The sequence below is a fragment of the Electrophorus electricus genome, chromosome 7 (genome assembly GCF_041902795.1).
Source record: "Electrophorus electricus isolate QZ-2024a chromosome 7, ASM4190279v1, whole genome shotgun sequence".
Taxonomy (NCBI): domain Eukaryota; kingdom Metazoa; phylum Chordata; class Actinopteri; order Gymnotiformes; family Gymnotidae; genus Electrophorus; species Electrophorus electricus.
The window spans coordinates 22148467-22172833 of NC_137503.1; the positions used below are offsets into that span (position 1 = coordinate 22148467).

The 24367-nt window shown below is 42.7% G+C and overlaps 2 protein-coding genes across 4 annotated transcripts; one reads left to right on the forward strand and one right to left on the reverse strand.

The window, feature by feature from the left end:
* The first annotated feature begins 1171 nt into the window (after nt 1–1171).
* Nucleotides 1172–2612, forward strand: nkx2.4b (NK2 homeobox 4b). The gene is made up of 2 exons (XM_027000785.3): nt 1172–1666; nt 1885–2612. The coding sequence occupies exons 1-2, from the start codon at nt 1300–1302 to the stop codon at nt 2529–2531; spliced, it is 1014 nt and encodes a 337-aa protein (XP_026856586.2). The 5' UTR covers nt 1172–1299; the 3' UTR covers nt 2532–2612.
* A 45-nt stretch (nt 2613–2657) lies between these two features.
* Nucleotides 2658–24367, reverse strand: xrn2 (5'-3' exoribonuclease 2). Of its 3 annotated transcripts, XM_027000784.3 has the most exons (31): nt 24159–24366; nt 23057–23184; nt 21984–22095; nt 21740–21851; nt 21425–21483; nt 21034–21123; nt 20624–20696; nt 20415–20465; nt 19605–19762; nt 19427–19501; nt 19085–19218; nt 18618–18675; nt 18415–18522; nt 18232–18276; nt 17459–17602; nt 17276–17320; nt 15925–16019; nt 15243–15378; nt 13433–13540; nt 13142–13231; nt 12919–12991; nt 12735–12818; nt 12182–12279; nt 11165–11244; nt 10999–11055; nt 10285–10353; nt 9198–9326; nt 8588–8751; nt 6244–6304; nt 4534–4678; nt 2658–4314 (listed from the first exon to the last, which is right to left on the reverse strand). In XM_027000784.3, exons 1-31 carry the CDS (start codon nt 24231–24233, stop codon nt 4252–4254), a joined length of 2919 nt encoding a protein of 972 aa, XP_026856585.2. In that variant the 5' UTR covers nt 24234–24366; the 3' UTR covers nt 2658–4251. The 3 variants fall into 3 exon arrangements, 2 of the variants coding, with proteins under 2 accessions (XP_026856585.2, XP_081573814.1); XM_081717688.1 differs by lacking the exon at nt 2658–4314 and having other exon boundaries at nt 4545–4678; nt 6199–6304; nt 24159–24367; XR_014124564.1 differs by lacking the exons at nt 2658–4314; nt 4534–4678; nt 6244–6304; nt 8588–8751 and adding an exon at nt 9433–9534 and having other exon boundaries at nt 24159–24367.

The window sequence follows — 24367 nt, forward strand, 5'->3', positions numbered from 1 at the left end:
ATAAATAATGAACAATTCAAAACAATTGTGGTATAAATAAAAAGGTGATTACCTGAAACATTTTTCTTCAACCTGCGTCTACCCAAGGATCCATGTTGAGGTAAACACATATACCGCTGAACAAGCCTCAAGAGTGAAAGTGAATAAAGAGAGCACTCTGTAGTACAGATCACTCTGCAATATAACGCTGTAGTAGAACATTCTGCAGTATAAAAGGTTTTATCACCATTTTATGTTGTTCGATGCGTACTGCGGCTCTAGGCGAGCTAGCACTGCGTTTTGTGGCCCGTGCCATGCCCTCTGACTTAATGGTCGACGAGGTTAAGAGGCTCCCCAATTTGCATACTGAAAACCAGGACTAGTGAAAAGGGGGGGAAAAGATTTTTGGATTGCAATCGTACGCTCTTGTCAACGCAGTCTTGTTTATCTAAAAATATTCTGTACCGTGGCTTTAAAATGTCTGATTTTAATTTGATAATTCTATTCCCGTGTACAGTAACCTCTTTTTAAAAAAGGTTTTACTTTCAAATGCAGTAGTTAAAAGCAAAATTAATCTGTAGAAGTTATAACAGTGAAAAGATAAAGGAGTTGTGTTAATTGTCAAATTGGATAAGTTTTGCTCCGGTATCACATTTTTATTACTCCATTAAAAGCTAAAGGCTAATCAGACAATTTCGTCAAAGGCTGTTTTTATGATCTTAATAAACCACCACAAGACGTGCCTATTAGTAAATGATGCAGCCTGCAGTGTCCGACAGAACCATATTAAAGAATCACGAGTTTGATTTGAATATATGAAAAATATTTAAACGTTTTAGCCAACACCTGATTAAATTATGCTATAAAGCGCTACATTGAGTAACGGTGAAACGACTAAGTGTAAATAATCTATAGGTCTTTTATGGCAGGACATTGATGTACATTAACCAACCTCTACAAACACCACTCTGAGGTTTAAACAAGACAAATTGGAGATTCAAAACGTTCGAATAGCATCTTCGCTTAGTCTATGTTTGGGTCGTGTGTAACATTTTCTTCAATTATCCTTGTAAAATGTCAATGGCCATTGTTTGCTCGTTTGGGGCATTGCTCCGCCTCCTATGTTTGTCGTAAACCTTGCGTCTGGCTAGAATGAACCCAAGATAAGAGCGTCCACGACTCTCCTCCTTCTCCAAGGCGATCAATTGGATCTCTGGCAGACAACGAGCACACTTACGCACTGCACGCCGAGCAGCTGAGGAGCGAACACAGAACCACGGGTTTGTGGCGGCTTCACCAATCTATCTGGCGGGCTGAACCATGTCCTTGAGCCCAAAGCACTCAACCCCTTTCTCAGTGACAGATATTTTAAGCCCGATCGAGGAGACCTTTAAAAAGTTTGCAGGCATGGACAGCACACCAAACCTCGCCTCTCCCCTTGGTGCGTACCGGCAACCTCAAGTGTCTCAACCCAGCATGCAGCAACACAGCATGGGTCACAACGCCGCGGTAGCGACGAGCTATCATATGCCACACAACGTGTCTCAGTTCTCACACACTATGGGAGGATACTGCAACGGGAGCATCGGTAACATGGGCGATCTCCCGTCATACCAAGAAACCATGAGGAACGGCGCAACAGCAACGGCTTGGTACGGCGCAAACCCAGAACCTCGCTACCCAGCAAGTGAGTTTCACAAAGTAACGTTACTTAAAATGGGTTCATGTAGTTAACGTAAAACGGTCATAAATAGTTGGAAAACATTTACGAACACATTTCTAATAACTTGTTAAATTTCAACATTATCCTCAGCGCACCCAAGATACGATTTTTTAACAGAATTTGCAACCACGACTGTGTTAAACATGAATAACTACGTTAGTAACAGTTATACTTCTCTCAAGTTCCCAGGTTTATGGGGTCATCCACTGGTATGAATATGGGGACACTGACAGGGATGGATGCTAAATCAATGGTGACTTTACACGCTGCGCCAAGAAGAAAACGGCGCGTTCTCTTTTCTCAGGCCCAGGTGTACGAGCTAGAACGGAGATTTAAACAACAGAAATACCTCTCGGCGCCCGAACGAGAACATCTAGCCAGCATGATCCATTTGACGCCGAATCAGGTCAAGATTTGGTTTCAGAATCACAGGTACAAAATGAAACGCCAAGCGAAGGACAAGGCGGCGCAGCAGTTGCAACAGGACAGTGGAAACTTGTGTTCCCAGCAACAGTCACCGAGACGAGTGGCCGTTCCTGTGCTGGTCAAGGACGGCAAGCCCTGTCAGAACGGTTCTAACACACCGACATCGGGGCACCAGCACGTACAGCAGCATCAGAATAGTTCCACGGGCGTAATGGCAGCAGTCGGGAATCATCAAAACCAAACAGTCGACACGTTAGCGTCTGCTGACGACCTGGAAGAAATGTCACCCAGCCCGCCTATTCTCCACGGCCAGATTAACGGTTTGTCTCAAACGGACGCCGCACTCATCGAATACACCACTAACATGGTCAGCTCGAACCTGCTTTACGGCAGAACTTGGTAGGCTGATATTGGAGGACACCCCCGCCCCACTTCTGCGATGAAATGAACTGAATTGCACGTTATGGAAGATCACCTCAAAAGACTCGAAAAACAATTAAAGAGAGCATTCGAAATGGGCAGCTATGCGTCCATGTAAATGTGTGGATTTTATTAGGTTAAATGCATTCAGAATATTGTTACAAGAAATTGTTATAAGCAGTATATTGTGAGTGATGAAGAATCCAGGCTAAACGGATTTGACATTAGCTTGTTACTCCTGTTAAACTTTGTAAAATACAACTTCTAGATTAACAAATGATGGAAAAATGTAGGATACATATCTAACACGGGAACAAGACGTTGTTCAGGTTTATAAAGTGTTTTAAGTCTTTTATAAGTTAAGAAAAAATGCTGCTGTTCAGCAACATTAAATTTAACAATAAAAAACACTAGTCGAACAGTCGAAGCCTTTTCATATAGCGACACAAGGTAATTATTACCATTAGAATATTTTCCGTTTCTGTGATGAGAAAAATAACCAAAAGTTACCGCTATACATTAGTTTCTATAATGCATTTTAAAAAGCAAATTATAAATTGCGTAGTTCAGGAGAATAGATGGTTTGTCATACTATAAATGTTGCCGCTTGACATAACTGATTTACAGCCTACACTGAACGTACCATTAGGCAAAATATTTCTGAAAGCCTAATAAATTCTCGCAACCCCCTTAAAAACAAGTTGTTTTGAGACGGGCTTTCGCAACATTTCTTTGCGTTTAATAGCATCGCGTTTCTGTAAGCCATATCCCACAATTTTGGATGTTGACGCAAAATTTGTCACTTATGCTAGATGAGTTAAATTTGTTTGAACTTGCATTTAAAAAACAAACAAACAAACAAACAAACAAAAAAAACCCACTACTACACACGAAGTTATATTTACAACACACCACTGAAAACTTACTATGTGCCTACGTAGCAGTTACGACGGAACAATTTGGTATAGAACAGTTTTTGTGAAGTTTAAGACTTTGCAGTTCATATCGCGGTGTACATTATTTTAAAAACTAAGCAAATCCGTTGTTTGGGGAAAACGCAATCTTAAAGGGTTAGCAATTATAAGGGAGAAAAATGCTGAAAGAATCTCAATCCTTTCCTCTCAGCTATGAAAATGCTTCATACTACACTGTTTTAATCATTCCATTTTCCTTTGAAGGGGTCTTTAGAATCATATAACTAAAATAACTATAAATTTTGAGCGACCCATAAAAACTCGATCCAAAATAAAAGATACTGCAAAAATACAAACAATTTTTTTTAGACCGGACCCTCTATATCACGGCAAAGGACAACATTTTAAACTTTAAATAGCTCTGCAATTCAGGTGGGAATTGGAGATAAATAATCGAAAAGCTGATCTGGAAATATTTGCCCAATTATCCCAATACTAACAATACAGAGAAAAAAAATAATCCACCATAACCAAGATCATCTTTAACTTTTATAGCTTGTTTTTCATAGGTTTTACAGGCATTCATCTTATTTTTAAAAAAAACCAGTACATAAGAACATGTTTTCTGAGTAAAAGTATTTTTCATAGAAATGAATTGCCCACCAAAAACAAAAACAACCCCCCCAACCCCCCAACCCCCCCCCCAAAATTTCACAAAAACCCCACCAAAAACAAAGGTTTGAAATACAACAGGAGACACCATGGTTGTCTTTAGAGAAGACTGGAAATTCAACTCCAGTTGTAGCGTCTGGCTGGTGGAGGCAAACCATAATTTCTTGCAGAACTATAGCCCTGGAAAACACCAAGAAAGCTAGATAAGGACTAAGTTTATATCATGGAGAAGTGGGCAGGGAAGTACTGAAGCTGCATTCAGGATTTCCTAATCAAGGGTAAAACGCACTGTATTTCTATCGGCTCCTTCTATAGGGCCTTAATTATAGACAAATTTGCTTAAAGCCCTTCTATTTGAACATAAAATCAACCCTAACATGGAGTGTCCAGTGTAAGTACCTCGTGTGGTCCGCGGTCATCTCTGCGGGGCGGTGGGTGCTGCTGGTAGTTGCCTGGTCCTCCGCGCCCTCTCTGCAGGTTTTGCTGGTAGGCCGAGCCTTGAGCCTGTATTGCCCGTTCCCAGCCTTGAGCCCCATGCTGAGGCCTGAGGGTTAGAGGTACTCCATCAATACAGAGAGCTCGTAAGCACACAAGTAGGCCTGCCCACACATGCGTGCACGCGCATGCACGCAAAGATAGACAAACGAGAGAGAAAGAGACTGACAGACCAGTGCGCACACACGGACAGACGTCAGCCAGTAGCACCCATGGGCACACAAATGGACAAAAAACAAACAAAAAACAGACATGCACAGACAGACATGCCCACATTACTCATGCCTGTGTGCTCACACATACAGCCAGCCGTACCTGGACACATACACCCCCCACCCCCACACACACCCACCCACCCCCACATCTAGCTGTTCATGCTTAGTATATGCATTACCATCTCTAATGCTGTACAGACTTCTTTTATGGTGAAAGAGACCCAAATATTTGTCATGGAGGTCACACTGCCAAGCATTTATAGTATAATTTCAAAGGAGGAATCCGGTGGTCTTACACCACAGCCACTGCGCTTCACCATAAGCTCCTGATGGCAGCATTCCCATAACATGCAAGCTGTAGTAACTCGTTCTGCGTTATATATCACTATCTGGAATTGTTTCCAGGTCTCAGAGACAGCATTTCACCATGAGGTGAATGAGCTGGAAGACTAAGCTTGAGAGGGGCTTCTGTGCTGGAGTGGAACACGAGCGAAAGCTCTAAGCATCAACACTGAATGCAACTCTCATTTCTTACACCAAGATAAGCAGCTCTTGATGTCAGGAGGGAAAAGAAAAGAGAAATTGACACCCTGGGCAATAAAACGAAAGGTTACAGCCATTAAAGTTTTCTCTAAAAAAGTAACTGGCTAGTGTGATATGGTTTTATACACACGCACGCACGCACAGAAAATATCCTGAGAGCAAGCGCACATGTGAGAGAGAGAGAGAGAGAGAGTGTGAGTGAGTAATGCTAGCCATCCCTCATTACTCAACCATGTCACATTCTTCCTCATGCCGGCCTTAGCAAACGGCTGTGGAATCCATAATCCCTGCTCCAGGTTCCTTATGCATGCTGTTCGGCTCCGTCTGAAGTAGTTAAAGAAAATGCACACAGTCGCCACTAATAACTACTGACCTAAAGGTGACGTGGGCCTACAATGGGCCTGGCAGGCCTGAAAAGTTGCAGCAAAAAGCAGCTTATTAGTACTTGAAGAGGTCTGGAGCCAGAATCAATGGCCAGTCTGTGTGACCACTGTGGCCCAGGCACGGCTGCGATATTGGTGCAACAGAATTAGTGCTGCCTCATTAAGCCCTGCAAACCTCTCCAGGAGAACATTTGTTTAGCCTGTCCAGAAACTAATTCCATCCTAAAGCACCACCCCCATGAAGTAAACGGGTGAGTGGGTTAAAAAAAGGTGTGGGTGTGTGTGGGGTTGGTGGGGGACAAAAGAATGACAGCAACATTCACTACACTTGCTGATCCATTCCTACAGTGTTCGTGCATGTTTATGGGGTTCACATGTGTAAGGGATGTCATGTCCAACAAGAAACAAAGTCACGGAGCCAAACGCACATTTGCGGAGGGGGTGGCAGGCAGCACTGCTGGAGCGTGCCTTACCTCAGGTACTGCTGAAGCTGCGGTGTGGGCGGGGCTCTCTGAAATCCCTGCAGCCTGGAATCTGGGGAGAAAAAAAAAAAAAAAAATTGAGTTATTTGTGAAGCTCAGACTCAGTACGTAAATCCAAAAGGTAAAAACATAAGAAAATCAGTCACGGTGGAGTATGGCAAGGGGCCTTGAAAATAAATGGAGCAGTCTTGCTCATTTTAGCGTTGATGAATATCTTGAGCATCAGTTTTGATCAAAAAATTTAAAAAGTCAGTTTCAGTGACGCAATTAAGTCAGTGTTGCTATATGACTGCTTCAAATGACAATAGGGTAGAGTGCACGAGAGAGAGAGAGAGAGCGCAAGCGTGAGGGAGCGAGCGAGCGAGCATGAGCACAAGAAAGTGCTGCATTTGCATTTGTCCCCCTCTAAAATGAACTAAGCATTCAGTGGGCGCCATTGTGGCGGACTCAAGTGCTCTAGTTCCAGAGCAGCGAAGCCCTTCACAAAGCCACACTTTCAAAAAGTAGTCAGCGGCTTCTTCCCAATCTACCGTTGCCAAGGCAATACCCAGCTGCAGAGCTCAGCTCAGACTTGTTTGTTTTATAGGGGCAGACCTGGTGAGTGCTGAGATTGGAGAGAGAGAGAGAGAGAGAGAGAGAGAGAGAGAGAGAGAGGGGAGGGGGGGGGGACACAGCATGCAAGAAAGGAGGATGGCACAGACACAATCATGAGGCCTGGGGCAGAGGCCAATGAGAAGAACTTCATCTTAAGAAAAAGGCCATCATTTGCAAACATGGGATTCAAGCTGCTGTAAAAGGTGTTTCCATATTTGGACGGACACGGACACACTTTATTTAGCAAATCCAGGTTCTAAAACTACCCAGAAGGGTCACAGTGGAGATACTCCACTGGACTCCCACAAAGAGCTCATGTACCTACCGCTCTACGCATTTGCAAGCAGACAAGAAAGATACAGAGTAGAGTAAAGATGACAAGCCATCATAGAAGACAAAAAGATGTCAACTGCACAGATGCCGTTCTCTCTTCATCCAGCAACGGCCAAAGGGGGGGAAGAAGAGAGCAATGGTCATCTTAAATCTTCCCTGCATACAAGGCTAATGTAAAGACAGCATTACAACCAATTCACCCAGAGGATGAATTCACCCATCTTAATAGACCCAGAGTACAGCTCACAAACAGAAGAGTATAATAGCGGCTGAGCAGGTGAACCAGAGAACATACAGGATTACAAAAACAAACCGCTGGGAATTCTCCTCTCATTTACTTAACACAGGGATTACAGCCATCCAATCCACATCTAAATTCTCATGCACTCACACAGACAAAGGCATGCATGATGGTGGAAACCATCATAGCTGCCATGAGCCATATAAAATGTAACTCAGCCTTCAGATCCTAGAATTAATGCAAAATAAAACATGACCATAAAGAAAAACATTTATTGTAATCTAAAACAAGCAGTATTTCCCCAAAACTACAATATATGGATTTGGATTATTTTAATTTCTTACAAAGTGCACACACAGAGTGCACCCCCACCCCCATAAGATCTAAAGGGAAACACAGCCTGTAATGTGCTACTTTACCAAAAGCTGTTTCAATTAAAGCCAGCAAATGCCTGTAGCAGGTCTGAAGTTCTGCCCCAGGACAACTTCACAGGGGGCAGTGGTACAGGGAACTTTAGCTAAGGTTTCAACCCTCTTCATAGCACTGCACCAATTACAGACAGGCACACACCCCCACACTCACAGGGGTACACACATGGGCACACACCCCCAACACATACAGGGGCGTGCACACACGGAGAGGCAGGCACACACACACGCCCGCTTGCATAAAAACAATGCCCGACATCCTGAGAGGAGATGCAGCAAGGTTCTACTTATGGGTTCAAAGGTCAAGGCAATAGAATTTCAATATCAAAAGATGTAATTAATTACAGAAATTCTCCAAGATTAAATCAACGTTCCAATAAATAAGTAGTTGTTCTCGTCTCCCTCAAATTTTAACAAAGCTTTTAGCTGGATAGGTACAGCAGAGGCCATGGGGCGACAGGGCTGGTGCATCTGGGCTAGCACTATAAAAGGTAAGCGCTCCTTCGCTCCAGCCTTTCCAGCCAAACGCCACTCCTGGGGGCGGATGGATCGCTCTACCATAATTGAACAGCTTTGGAAGCCGCCATGAGCCACAAATGCCATTCCAAGTTCAGCCTCAGACAACTGGACATATGACAAAAGGAAGCTTTTCTTGAAGTCAATGTAGGAGTATTGTGTGGTGATATTTTGAGCTATTAGGCAGAGAACCACCAAAAGGGGTGCAGGGTGTGGGACTCACGCTGGAAGGGCGGAGGATGGTCTCTGAGGGGTGGGCGGTAGTTTCCCTGGTGATATGAGCTGGGAGGCGGGGCACTGCTGTACTGACCACCCCCGTGCCTGCCAGCATGGGGTGGGCCGTGAGCATGCTGACCACTTCCTTGTTGATGACTGTTCACGTGATGGCTGATTGACGAACGCCACAACACAAAAAGATTTCCATCAAATCACTATTGTAGAACTTCAACATGTTAGTCAGTCATTCATGGCTATCCAGTACTGATCAACATCGAATTTGAACACAAAGGAAAACGGATCCGAACTCAGTGGTGGCTCTGTTTCTTTCTCCCCCTCTTCTGTGTAAAGCTACAAGCACCTGTATGCTCGGTCTAAATCAAAGCCAATAATGGCATTCATTAAGAAATTAAGGCTGTGGTGGACAAAAATCTACATAAATCACAGACCTATGCATAATTCAGCATTTAACAACCAGGCCTGATGAATCTGCCCGATGTTCAAAAGCAACGGTTCTAGAACTCCTCCAAATGCTTTTGAACAGTATAAGGGTGGCATTGTTAGCAAAGAGGGAGGAAAAGAACAGAGCCAGTGCTGATGGTTCATCATTGTCCTACCCTAGCGCCCTGAAGGCAGACTGGTCCAGGTGGACCTGATGTCGGTTGGGGTTAAAGCCCAGCTGAGGTCTCCATGGGCCGCTGGAGGACTTCTCCCAGTCACCTGGCTTCAACACCTTACTGGGGATCCTGGAAGTTCATAACCAGCCGGTTTGATTAAAGCAAACCTCCCTGCATGATCAAGTTGCAAATGCTACTGGGAAAAATTAAATTTGTGTTTTTTTGTGATTCATACTGGCTGTTCAAGTGGAGTGTCATTTGAAAATCATTAGGTTCACCATGTCGCATTCGGAGCCAAGCGTGCCAAGAAGCCGACTCGTTGGCACATAGCCATTAGCTTTAATGGGGCACAATGTGAGTGAAATGTTCCATTTATTAAAATCAATTAAATATATCAAGACAATTTATAAACATTACTTCGCATCTGAAAATTGCTTGAACGTGATCTCTCCAAAAAATGTATTAATTTCAACTAATGAGAAAGGTCATTGGATTCCACACCAATGAACTTGTTAGAAAAGCTTTGAAGGTGAAAGGTGCTATATAAATTAACTTGTCTTGCTTCACCGCATCTCTGAATTTAACCTTTACATTAGTTATGCAAGCTATGAGCTCTCCATATTCTTTTTAGTGCACAGTCCATAATTTGTACTGTTTATTCTTTTGGCCAAATGTAGTACTCATTATATTCCTTAATCTGACACAGTATCCACAGAACCTCATCTCAGTTTTGGATGTTGCAAACAGTATACGTTGCTCAAATATTTTTTGGCCCAGAAAAAGAGACAGCAGCCAATTTATTCAACCTAGATCAAGTCATTTCAAATGAAGATCCTCTGGCATCCAATTGATCAGAGCAAATTTCAGCATCCAATCAAGAACAAATTTCTAAGAATTTGTAATCATGAGATTACAACAGGAATACATGTGTAAACTTAGACCATCCACTTTTTTGTGCATCATGTGCAGAGCACCTCATATAAAGTGACTGTTTACTGGAATTTTCCTTTAATTTAAACTGCTCAGCTCTAATAACAAGCCTTCATTCTGAAAGAGTTAATCATAAAAAATGAGGGCATATACATACTTAGCGCCTGGCAGGATGACTGCCTTGAACACGTGTCCTTCCTCATACTGTGGATCTTTGAATTTGATTCTGCAAAACCAGGGAAAAAAAAAAAAAGTATGATTATATCCCCGCTATAGATCAAAACAAATTCCTCTTATTGAATTCTTCAGTGAAGGGGGGTATGGGTGGTGGCTGGGAATATATCAAAGGGTAGACCATCAGAAGGCCAAGTATTAGGTGGCAACACTGTTCAATAGAGGAAAATTGACCCCAGTCATTCAGATAAATTGTACCAGTCCAGCGCTCAGGCTGCAGCCTTGGCATTCAATGAGAGTAACATGACTCGACTCAGCAGGAGATTCTATAGCAGTCAGTGTGGAGGGAAGAATGGAGGATAGGGTCTGAAAGGCGCAAAACACAAGAAGCCAAGCTCGGAGCCGTCGGCCCTTTTAAATGACGGGCAGACTGTATGTGAATTATAATCAGCCAGGAATACAAAAGACATAAATGGGGGAACTTGAACAATGCATTAACCATTTTATATTTGTTTGGCTGGAATCAGTTTTATAGAGATGATTCTGAGTGTAGGCATATTTTTAAATTGACACCCATTTACCTGTTTAAATGCAATTCAACACCCTCACAGGAACAAATAAAGTTTTAAAAAATGCTGCACGTATGTTTAGGCTAGTGATTTTAAGAAGTCCTGGAGTATGGATGAGTGTGCCTTACCCCACTGCCCTGCTGGATGGAATGTCTCTCAACATTGGGACCGGAGACTCTACTGGTCTGACATGGGGGGAGGGGGGGGGAGGAGTGAAGTAAAATGTTTTACCTAGCCAACAGGGCAACCAGTAAGACAAAAAAAAAAACAAGAACAGAAATGCCAGCTCCTTACTCATCAGGTAGAATGGGCTCTTGATCCAAATATAATATACCTTGGGTTCCATGGCATAGCTCAGGAGGGATCTGGGTCCCCTGTGTGAAACAGCAGAGATGCAGAGAGCGTCAGATGGCACAGCAAGCCCGCTGCACAGCATCACGGCGCAAGAGGGTTGTCATCTTTTACACAGCCTGGTGAACGCTTAATCCCTGACGTAGCACTAACAGTTTAATTAGCACACTAACAAGGAGTTTAAGTGCAAGTAAATCTTGCAAAGCACACACAGACACCAACCCCAAACCCTAAATGGTAACCTTGTTAGAATACACGGCAACAACAAAACAGTGAGAAAAATAGAGGAGAGGCCGAGCAATTTCTTTTTTGTTTTAAAGTGAAAACTATATCAAAGATTTCCCTTATAAACTTAGAAAGGATCCATTAGGCTATTTTGGCTAAACAGTCTGTGGCAAATAAGGAAAACGTGACACTAGACAGACTAAGTGTTAGATCACAGAAACATTTAAATATCATTGGGTTTTACTTTCTAACGGCACTAGGTTAGACCTTAGCGCAACACAATATTTAATATTAAAATCACATCAGATGGGTGCACGTCTGTAATGGGTGGGTAAAGGTAAAAAACACAAAACAAACAAAAAGGTACATCACCACTGGCATGACATTTGACAAACTATGTGGAGCATAAACAGAACTTCAAAATGGGCCTTAAAAGCACTACAAATACTTCCACAATATAATGAATCACTTTGATGTCCATTTTATGGTAATGACTGCAAACACTAGTGTAATTCTGAGGGGCCAGTGATCGCATGATTTCAGTACTTCGTTTACAGCATCATGAAAAGAAAGGAATTTTTTAAAATTTGATTTATTGAGAATTTGTAAGAGTTGGATTCCATCAACTCTTAATGGATCCATTAAACCCAGATTAACACCCAGCCCGCCTGACTGGCAGGGAGAGCAGAAAGATGGTGCTTTAGGGCAGGATGGGAAAAGGGCAATATTGCATACCTCATGAGATTCTGAGCGATAGAGCTCCTGGATGAAGTCACAGAGAGGGTGGGACTTGGAGACAAAGACCACATCACTGCCCAGGCTATTCCTCCGCACTACAAGCCAAACACACAGGAGAGCGTGTCAGACAAAAACGCTGAATGACCATAAGGGATTGCGCCAAGTACAAAGTGTGGCAGCATTAAATCAACAAGCCTTTTTACAACTAATAATGGTTAGTTCACATTAAAAGCTGCACAATATGAACAAAATGCATACAGTGCATAAGAATACATTATGAAAATACAGCTCTACATTGTGATTACCACATGCTTTGCATTATATTAAAAGACAGTAACGACTTCGTGATGTGATCAGATTAAAGACTGTCCTCTTATTTATACCAATATTATTTACTCTGGTTCACTTTGTATATGCTGTTAAATCTGCAGTGCTTAAAAAAGTCAGGATACATTAGCGCTCATGTGTATAGCGCAGCCTTCTGTAACCCAGCACATCCTCACAGCCCTCATACTGAGATCGTCTTCGTGTGGGGTTTCTCAGCACTCACCCTCCTCTGATGTCAAATCAGGGTACACCTTCTCCAAGGAGGCCCTCAGCCTCCGCTCGTCCACAAATGGCAACAAGGCAACGCCTTTAACAGGACAAGAATATAACCAGAGTTATCAGAGACACCTTCAACAGGGCAAGAACGTCACCATAAAAGGCTGTATTTGGCAGCAGTCATTACATACCCTGCCAGGCATATTTCTTCCCATTTAAATCAATTGCAAAGTCATCAGGGTAGAAGTCAATGATCGAGGAGTCCTGTGTGAAGTGGAGATTAGAAGATGTACAGCAAAACAGTGACATCAAATCATCAGGGAAATTGAACAGTCAGCAGCTGCAACCGTTCCAGGGATCTGCAGAGCTGTAGGCCATTGGGGTCGGCTGTGTGTCTTATCTGACTGGACTCACCGGGTCAGTCATCAGGGCCCTCCATGTTGGAGGCAGGAAGTTCCCACTTGCAGCAGGAAACACCCCCATGAGCTGCTCTAGGGGACTGAACTATAAATAAGGAAAGAAGAAGAAAAAAAAAAAAAAAAAAAAAAAAAAAAAAAAAAATCAAACAACAACAGAGCAAACATAATCCAACATGGTCTAAAATTAAGCCACTTCAAGATTAAGTGCCTAACAATGCATGATTTCAAGTTGGTCAGGATGAAAAAAAAAAAAAAAAACCCAAATAAAACTACAGGTTGCACCTACCGGCTTGGTCCCCTTTTCAAACTCCATGAACATGTCCTTGATGTCTTTAAAGTCGGATGCGAACGGTGCATAGTGGAATGGAAAATACCACTTCCAGGATGCACAGCCCTGTGAAAAAGTCAATACCCCTAATAAGCTATGAGCATGGCCAGACTTCAGCAAATTTAATAGACACAGAGAAAAAAAATAAAATAAATAAACCTACCACACACACACACACACACACACACACACACACACACACACACACACACAGACACACTTTTAACCTACTAAATACTTAGCTGTATAACCCAAGTGTATCCAGTTATGTTTTACATTCAACTCTCATGTTTAAGCCATCCCATTATTCCTTTCCAGCAGTGTCGTTGTGTGTTATTTAAAACACATTCTTTCTTTCTTTCTTTCTTTCTTTTAATTAAATTCATCAGCTAACTGCCAAGGTCTTCATGAGTTGAATTTGCTGTGCGAGAGGAGGATACAGTCAGCTCTTAAGGGCTGAAGCCCTCCAGGGTCTCAGCTTAAACTCCCAAATGCGAAGGAGCTTAATATACAAACGATGCAAAACCTCAGACCAATCTCGTTTTTAAGAGCGAGCCAAGAATGAATTACGTCGCACAATTAAAGAATAAAGCCAAAAAGAGGGCAGGTCGATGAACTCGTACCCATCCTCTGAACATGCACTTTACCTTTGTTTAGCACACTCCATGAATACAGGCACATAACCTTAACATAATTAAGAAAATATTTTACAGTCAATGGTACAAATGATTTTACCCCTATAAAACCCATAAATGCACTGATCCTTGGCTCTGGAATGTCCCTTTTCATGGGACGTGACCTTCACTTTTAAGCAGAGAGAAACTAATGGTCTGTGTGGTTGAGATGCAACCAGCCAGCCTGAAACACCAGCCCAATACACCATGCAAATCCAGCGCAACTCTGCAAAGTCCTACAAGCTGGTCCTGTAATTGTGCCTGACGCACAATAAAATATGATCATTGTCAGGATCCAAGATTTAAAAAGCATTATTAACAGACCACACCATACATGGCATGTGGAGGAAAGCCATCTTAAATGAGGTACACAAAACCCCTGTGAATATTCAGCCACTGTATTTACTCCTGAAAATGCATCCTCTTCATACATCATTTGTCTGTCTGTCTGTGTGCGCGTGCATGCTTGCGCAAGCGACAGCCCACAGAAAATCCGTGAACGTGTGTCGGAGGGCAGCGCACTCATCTCCAGCAAAAGCGAGAGCTCATAATGAAGCCATTGAGCAGGTCCCGTGGGAGCGCCCAGCATCCTCGAGCATGTGGGGAGAATCGTGCACCCCGGCGTACAGAGAACACCCAATTGCCACGCGCAAATCCCCCAGCCGGCGCTCTAATCAGACTGGGATCTGCTGTGCAGAATGCACCGCTAATTACTGAATTTAAAAGCTAAAGATCAAGACCTGCGTTTACAACTGACTACATTATACAGGCCTGCTAGAGGACAAGGCAAACACAGGAAAGGCTGCTTGATCCCATAAGCAGCGAGCAAACAGAAGGCGGAGGACCCCACTATTTTATGCCTGAGTGTAAAGCATAAGGTATGTGAGCTGCCTCCTGGTACAATCAATAACTAATAAATAAAATCTGAAACTGGGGGAAAGAATGGAAGCAAATTAATGTGTACATACAGCAACTAATGGCATTTATAAAATAAAAAGGTTGTTTGGACAAAACGAGGGAAAAAAAGAAACCATTATATAATCTGTCTGGGAAGGTTATATGTTGCTGCAGATGTCATGGACGCAGACACCCACCTGATAGTAGTACCTCAGAACCCAGCACAGGCCTTCCACATAAGACTTGACCACTTTTTTGCGAAAGTCGTCATCTGTTTCGTCCACATCAAACTTGGTTTTGTAGTAGCGCTGTTTCCAGCCCTCCTCCCATAACCTAAGAAGAAATCAAATTGTCAAGCCACTCATTATTATGTAACAAAACTCCCACTCACACACACGCTCAAAGTGGAGGCTGACAATACGTTATTTAAAAGAGTGTGGGAGGGAATGACTCCATATCCCTTAACCCAGCCAGCAGTATAATGAGGTGGTTTCATGTGTCAAAACATCAAGTTCTCTCCGTGCCCGTCTGCCCTGTGAAATATCCAAGCATGGCGGGATCCATTAGGAAGCGTAGAGAAGTGTGTTTCACAGCTTGGTGCTGGGGCCGGCTGTTGTGGTACGCTCTGGAATGGTGCCAGCACTCAGCCCGCACAGTTAAGTGCCAGCGGCATCTGTCCAGCCAATCCTCTACGCCACCCCATTGGGGCAAGCACAGCTGCCATGAATACCAATATAGCCCCAAAGGACTAAACAGCTTTGGCAAGCGCGTCGCAGAGGAATTTTTCAAAGAATATTTCTCCTTGGCGTATTAATGGCTGAAGCATGGCTGGAGGGGAGATTAAGGATGTGGAATTGTGAGGTCCGAACAGCGCAGTACCTGACGTTATCTTCAGGCTCCGGCTCGCTGTCGCTATCTTCGGCTTTCCTCTTAACGCCGAGCCTGTCCACACCGTCACTGCACCCTGCACCATCCTGACACACCAATGGAAGACCAGTCAGTAAGGTCAAAGCACTGCTTCACTAAGAAACCACAAGACAAACTGTTAGTGTGCCACTTTCCCAAAGAGATCACCAGTTGACAAAGGAAGGGAAGAAATAAAAAACACCACCACACACAAATAAGAAGACACCTTACAGAAAATGCTCCTTATTTGACTCTAAAGGCCATTATTATACATCTCATTTTTGTTTCTGCGCCTTTACTGACATGACAGTATCAGCCATCTTTGAGGACAGAGTACTGTGGGTGCTGCTGCATCTATGAGCTGAGCTTCACTGGGCATCAGAGTCTTAAGGCCACAGCAGCTCATCCCCACGACTGAGGGCTATGTGCACGCCTGAGTTACCTCCTTCACCACATCAAGTCCCGGGGCAGAACAGAGAAACCAAGAACCAATACCGCACCAAACTACTGCAGGAATGCATCGTTTTATTTATAGCTGTTTGTGGTGTTCGTTGTCAACCAGATGAAGATGGGGCCCCCTCTTTGAGTCTGGATTCCTCTCAAGGTTTCTTCCTCATGCTCTAGGGAGTTTTTTTCCTTGCCACTGTTGCCCTTGGCTTGTTCACTGGTGACTTGGACTTGGACATTTGTAAAGCTGCTTTGTGACAACAACTGTTGTAATAAGTGCTACACAAATAAATGTGAGTTACGATCCAGATTCAGAACAGATGAAGGTGAAACGACTACACTGACTGCATTTCCACCCAAGGATTCATCACGACTTCAATCTTTGGGCAGTTATCCCTTGCCCATTTTGATGGTACATTTATATAAAAAGCCACAGAACATCATGCAAACGTGTCACAAGAACTTCACCTAGACCGGGAGCCATAGTTAAGAGAGAGAACAAGGGGGCCCAGCCACCCACGGCCCCTCACTTCACTCGAACCTCATTCATGTGCTAATGATCTCGATGCGGCTCCACTGAGCAGCTCATAACATGCAGGTCCACTAACAACTCACAGCGTATTAATCTGAGAGAAATTAAAGTTGACAGTTTTTGCTTGATGAGCCACAATCTGTAGTGGAGGATTTGTTTCTCAGGGACACATTTTGTGTGTGCGTAGGCACATAACAGTTAATGACAAAGAGGATAAGATCATTTTTAAAAAAACAAATTAAAGGGTTAAAGAAATTATAACCATGTTAAAACTCCATCTATATTCCGCAATATATAAGCTGTGTAGATTCAACAGAACTTTGGAAAGAAGTTATAGATACGTGCCTTACTTCCATTCCTCAACATGGCTTTCAAGGACTCAGCAGCATTCTGGTAAGGGTGGGGAAGAAGGACAAAAAGCCATCAAAAGCAAAGCATAAGTCACAGAAGGTGCACCATCCTTAACGTGATGTCTTTAGCTTACACTGAAATCTTTGGAAGTGCGGACTGCTGTGTGCAGGGGCGTACCTTGTTCTGCTGGTAGCGACTCCCCTGCATCCTCATGTCGAAGGCCGTTTGGCGTGCATTCTGCACAGCCATGGGTCTGTCGCGCCCTCCCAGTGCCTGGGGAGCAAACTGACCGCCAGGAAGAAATGCCGGGGCCTGTTCTGTCTTAGCACACACACACACACACACACACACACACACACACACACACACACACACACACACACACACACACACACAAAATTATACCCCATCCTAGTCCCAAGGACTCTGCATTATGCAATGCCTTTATTTATTTACTCCCTGCTCCAGCTCAGCCAAGTCAGCTCATGTTGGGCACTGCAAAAAGTCCAATTAAGTTTAAGCAGGTATGTAGTAAGTGACCCAAAGGACTTGGAACGGGCAGATATACGTAGAATTATAGCAAAGTGCATGTGTGCAGGACATACATTCATTGTTCTGACTCCTAAATGTAAGTGACTGCCAGTTTCATTCAAGGAACAATCCCCCGCCCCAACATTTCCTCCATCTTCCAACACTGAGGCAACAGGTGCACCATTCATTATACATGAATATTCCACCATAAATCAAATAAGAAAATCCTGTATTCTGTAGCACTCAATTAATACGACCTTGTGCACAGTTGCAATTCACGGGCGGCGCGTGAATCTGAGTGCGTGCAAAGTTCAAAGGTTTTAAATAAACACCTTGACATTGCTTATAAACCACTTAGAAAAACCCTGTTTCCAATGAAAGGCGAGTTTAAAGAAAGGCCATAAACCAATTTCACTTACTTTCAGGCGTTTCTTCTTCTCCTTCATTCTCCTTTTGAAATTTTCCTGCAGGAAAAACATGAGTTACTTCAATTGCTCGCTAACAGCTGCCACGGTGAAGTGGGATCTGGGGCTATTCCTGGATGTGTGTGTTGACCGAGTGCGTTTTTACCCCTGTGCTGCTGCCGCAGGGCGCCTACGTACCTCGTCCTCTTTGCGCTTCTTGAAGATGTTGTCCTCAGCAACCCCCACGGCCTGCATTATGAGCTCCACTCGTTCCAGGTTGACGAAGCCATTCTCTGTGAGGTAACCCTGTGGGAGAGTGAAGGTTAGGGGACGGTTTCTCTTGGCCCCTGTGGGCCGGGCCCAACCACAGGTGCAAGAACACATGGCAACATGGTCCTTACCCCAGTCCTGTGCACGACATCTTTGTAAATGCTCACAAGCCGATCTATGGCACCCTCTCTGCATGCCCCACACACAAACACAAAGAAACAAAGAAAGTGAGAGGCAAGCTACTACACAAGATAGGTTGAGCATCATCAAAACTCCAATAAAACACACAACAGGGTTGGGGGGGGGGGGAGAGATAACATATCACACAAGCTACATGTATTAAATCAAACAGGATTACTCTGAAGATATTTACATTTTGTAACGGGAAGATGCCATTTCCATAACCTTTATAAATGTATTTTTACATTTAACAACAGTATAACGTCCTACTACTATAAAATTGGATTGTAAGGTGAGCGAGGGAAGACAAAAAAATAAAACAAAACCTCAAATGAAAACCACTGTTCTCCAGAAGACAGCATTTCAGGCAAAACACTCCAGACACAGTACAGGACATTCGAAGGTCGTCTTCACAGACCTGATCTCCAAAGATGGCAAATGGGGCAGGAAGTCGTTTCCCACAAAGAAGCACATGAAGACCCAGTCATCTACGCTCCGCTCAAAGTTGAAGGGAAAGGGCAGGCTGGCCATGGTCAGCTCCCGCTGCAGATACTGGGGAGGAGGTGGAGTCACAGTCAGTGCAGCTGTGACTCCAGCACAAGCAGGCTGATCGCACTGAGGCAGCATGAGATATTAGGACACGCTCTGATATAATCTGGCCATCTCAATAGTCTGGCATTATACATGTTTTGTTATTGCTGTTGTCATCATTATCATCATCATCATTAGTAGTAGTAAAGTGTTGGCAATAAGATCGTACCTCTCGCAGAACACACAACCGGATGAATATAAACTCCTGCTCGGAGACTGGGACTGTGTCTGCAAATTCATCATGCTAGAGGACAGATGTAAAATGCAAACAGATCACAAACTTCTTAATCAATGAAACCAACTGTGGCGACACTAGCTAATGAACAGGATGTGCAGAGGGTCAGCACCTCGCCTCTCTTCTCCCGGGCCACTCCCTGGCAGTCTTTAATCTCATGGCCCATCTGCCCACACAGGGCACACGGTTTGGGCTTGTTGGGTTTGAACTCCTCCCGGATGATAGTGAAGTTGGGCTCGTGTGTGGCCAGGCCCAACATGATCAGATCAGCTGGTCAGCACAGGGAACACCTGATCAACGCAAGCTCAAGACATGCTGCATGTATACGTGGGATCAGAAAACACGGTGCACATAACATGTCCTTGGAAAGAACAAATGTATCAACAATGATGACATCAATCACAGCGTACATGCAGCCAGTTGTTGAATATTGTGATGAACACAGTAAGAATTAATGACACATCTGGTAATATGTAATATGCACATAAATGTGGCTCACACAATGGTGGCTTTTGCTAAGAGGGACCCTTCAGAGTTGCTGAAAGGAGTAAATACACAAGCCCCTCTTAAAGCTAACAAGATGCAGCATTTTCCCCTTCCATTGTCTACTAAGTGCATCATATGCAGTTGATTGCTGCACTCTTTATACTGCATGTCCAGTGTAATTGCTCCTATTCACAGCAGTTTCCATCCATTACTAAGCCAGTTCTATAAATCCCACTCAAGCATCGACAAGCTTATTATAGCAATTTCTCTCCAGTGCAGAACAGAACCGAGGCGCAAATTCAGGACAAATTTCATTTTGTAAATATTACGAACTTGTAAGGCGCAGAGACCGAGGGGAATCAACATGTGGATTAATAACAAGTGTTACAATTTGAGGGATGGAATATTAAAAAAAAGAAATAAATGATTCACTTACCATCTGCACCACAGAGGCAGTGATGAGTGTTTGGGTCATGATTTGGCTGAGCTGAAAAAATAAGGGGGGGAAAAGGGGGGGGGGGAAACAAAAAAAAACAACAAAAAACATACATATATACGCATATATAAACATACATAGCAAAAAAGCCCAATGAATATCAAAGTAAATGTATGGCTTAAACTTGCTGATTCAATTAACAAGCCTACCTCTCTGTCTCCTGATAAAATCCATGATCTTATGCTCTCCTTCTCCAGGAACACTGGCATCAGACAGAAAGACCTGCCATTCCAAGGTGGACATCAGTTATAACACCCAATTTAGCAAACATGGCCGCACATTATATCCCATTCATTAAAAAGGGGAAAAAGTTACTTCATGTTTTCAATATTTGGCAGGCGCACTTATCCAGAACTGCTTACATATTCAGCATGACCATGTGTTCATGCTTGGGAATCAAACTTATGAAACAAACAAAAAGATACCTAGGTAGGTAAATATTAGACAATAGACAAATAAACACACAAATAGATAAATAAATGCCTATTTCTCAACATAAAGAAATGTAAAGAAGCAAATACCCATACTTTTACATTTAATTTAGTGCCCTATGACCTACTGAGAGAGTACGCCACCCAGGATCATTGGTCAGTCTGTCAGCAATGTAGTATCGCAAGCATTTGGCCAAGTTGTCCATGAATTCTGTGCCCTTTGAACAAAACACAGAAAAACAAATATTAGCAAGATTTGCAAAAGTAATGTATAAGCAGTATAAAACAGACCATCAAAACAGGGTAAAACACACAAAATATAAACAACCATTACCAGAAAATATGAAAGAGCTGCTTTCTTAGACAAGGATTAAGCCCAGTCCTGAACTTGACTGCAGTGTCAACGGTGACTCACCACCAAAACTCTATTTAAATCTGACCTTGATAAATTATGTAGCCCCTATTACACTTAATTATTTAACAGTTATTTTAAAAACAAGTTAAATCTCGGTCACTTACAGGAGTGATGCAATTGCTGTCAAAACGCTCTTTTATTTCTTCAGGTGGCAGGTATCCACCTTAAAATAAGAGCCACAGACACGGCACAGATATTCAGTTAATTTGTTTAAAGCACATAGACATCACAAGCACCACCTTAAAAGCTTCAAGAGGTAAACATCCATCTCAAGGAAGGAATGCCTTCACATTTAAGAAAGAAAAGTACAGAACTGATCAAGGATGGTAGAGAAGCTGTAGATGATGTGCAAGAGGCCTGTATTGTTCAGTTAAGCAACACTGTTGCTGGACAAGGAAGCACCCAAAGCATGACCCTACCCCTCTGCAAAACCTCCTCCCTCATCCGATGTTTTTCTTCAGTGAGTTCCATGCCTTCTTTGGAGGCCCGGAACCTTCTGGATCTCTGCTGGTTCATTTTGGCACGGGGAGCCTGACAAAGAGAGACCATGAACAAGAAATGGATGTGTCTACTGAGCCCCATTCCTGGGGACAACCACTGAGAATCACATGGCCCTTTATGACAGACCTGGGCAGCATCATCATGCTGACCCTGAATACTTACAACCCCATCGATTGCCATGTAAAGAACCCTCCTGGGACGAATGATGTTGAAGAGCCGGTCAATATACTCAAAAATAGCAACCATCATTTCATCTTCATTTTTGGGTGCTGGCCTGAGAAAATGATGAAACTGGAATTGTCAAAAGGTACTCTAAAACAATGGACCTTATGCAAGAACAATGTCATATTCCTGTAGATTTATACATACTTTTGTAAATTCATTTCGTATGACTGTACTATGTTAGACTCATCAACCACTTGCAAGTTGTCAAATTTTCAAAATCCAGTAAATGAAAACATCACTATAACATTAGTAGTGAAATTAAGAGCACAAAGTGGGAGACAAAAGTAACTCAGACTGTTCCCACTGTCCTGCAAGCATTAATAAAATAAGGTTTGATGTGAAATCAGATTCACACACACACCTTGTCACAGCAAAGTGGAACATGACTAAAACGGGAGGAAGTCAAAGCAAAGATAACAAGAAAATTAATGTCATGATAGGTGATGCTGCACTGATATATGGTGAAAAAGAGGATGACCCCTGCAACTGTCAATATCAAAATCATGCTTTAAATTTGATTTTAAAAAAGCTAATTTTGATTGAAGGTTAAGTTGTCACTATATATCAAATCAATAGGTAACAACATAGCTCACAAGGTGTAGCTGATGGATAACTTGCCACGATTTAAATTTCTATGCTAAATTGGCAGATTAAAGTGTGAAATAGTAGTGACTAAATTATGTTGCAACATCCTGTTAGACATCAAGTTTAATTATACATTCCAAATCAAATTTCTCTCATACTAATGAAATGGACAAAACCTATTTACAATATATTAGTCCATGCTAAGCTTTTCCCCACTGAGGAATAGCTGTATACGATTTGTATGACTGGTCTAGTGAATTTTATTCATGCTCATGAAAACATTCTAAATATGAGAAAACTGGCAAATGCAGCAAATCCTTATAAAATCGCACACAAGCCATTTAAGAACAGATGTTTGTATGAGTGGTTCTTGCATGAGGCTCATTGTTTTGTACTCTGTTAACTTTCCAAATTCAGTTACTCACTTGTCTTCGGGATGCGTGCAAGGGTGGATAATTCCATTCATATCCAAATAAAGGTTGTCGAACTCCACCTCATTCGGGTTGGGCTTACTAGTGTCAACAGGTATTCGAACGCCATTACATTCCTTAGACTAAAAGGAAATTCAATAAATACTTGTTAGGTGCTTTTGAAAACAGTTGCTACACAACTCTATTAGCAACAATGCACAGCAAATATGTACAATCATTTGCACTCATGATATATAACTAGCTACAACATTTACAGAATTGACAGACGTTCTTCTCCAAAGCGACTTACATACGCTTAACGCTATCTGCTTCACTACGTAAAGACTTCAACCTGGGGTGCCCGTGGAGACACTTCAGACATTTTATCGAACTCCGTTCAAAGAATTCAGTTAATTAGCTAGCTAAGCTAATTGCTATGATAGCTTGTTAATGAACCGAAACCTAACTAAAACGAAAACGGAAGGAATTTATACTACATGGTAAACGTGGATGGCAAATGTTCCGGCCGATAGCTAATATTACATTAGCTAGCCAAGCTAGCTGTTACATCTGCTAAGCTACGTAGGTTACCTAACAAGCAGTCACATCGACAGCTATTTAGCTAGCTAGATTGAAATAATTAGCTAGCTAATTCGCAAAAACAAGGGTCAGTTAGCTACACCAAGGTCAGGTGCCTAAAAAGCATAATGTAGACGATCTCTATTGCATTGCTACAGCCAATTCAATTTTAGGGAACTCTAAACTGAGTAAAGCAGCTAACTATATAACCCAGCTAACTAGCATTTAACTAAGATAGCTAGCTATAGTTATGGGATCCAGTTACGGGTAGCTTGCAACGATGCTAACGTTACTATACCAAACATATAGTTTCACGTTCAAATTACCCTGCTAACAGCAAACAACTATCCACTCTCGTGTGACTAGTGAGTTATCAAACGTCTAGAATTTGCCGCTTAATTGTTTGGTAACTCCAGATTGCATTTTTCATTTGCAAGTAATAATATGGCTGGTTAACTAGCTGGCTAGATACTGTTTTGCCCAACTAGCGTACTTGCTAGCTAGCATCTGGCGCGTTTAGCATCATTGCTTAGCTTACCTTCTCTTCCACACAGTGAACAATTATAGAAGGATACTTCCGACTCAACCAACGAAAAAATGCAGGGACACCCATCGCCCTTAAAATACTCTTCAAGTGAAAGCTTTAAAATTAATCTAAAAACAACGCGGCTACAATCGTGAAATCCGCTAGCAAGTATGGCAGCGTGCATAACAACTGAATAACAACACGTTTGTTATGTAGCCTGC

Bases quoted from the DNA above. Each gene is read 5' to 3' on its own strand.
- nkx2.4b (XM_027000785.3), top strand. From the start codon at position 1,300: ATGTCCTTGAGCCCAAAGCACTCAACCCCTTTCTCAGTGACAGATATT. The intron at 1,667-1,884 runs GTGAGTTTCACA...ACTTCTCTCAAG, and splicing joins AGAACCTCGCTACCCAGCAA to TTCCCAGGTTTATGGGGTCA.
- xrn2 (XM_027000784.3), bottom strand. From the start codon at position 24,233: ATGGGTGTCCCTGCATTTTTTCGTTGGTTGAGTCGGAAGTATCCTTCT. The intron at 23,185-24,158 runs GTAAGCTAAGCA...ATTTCCTTTTAG, and splicing joins TTCACTGTGTGGAAGAGAAG to TCTAAGGAATGTAATGGCGT. The intron at 22,096-23,056 runs GTGAGTAACTGA...TCATTTTCTCAG, and splicing joins TGCACGCATCCCGAAGACAA to GCCAGCACCCAAAAATGAAG.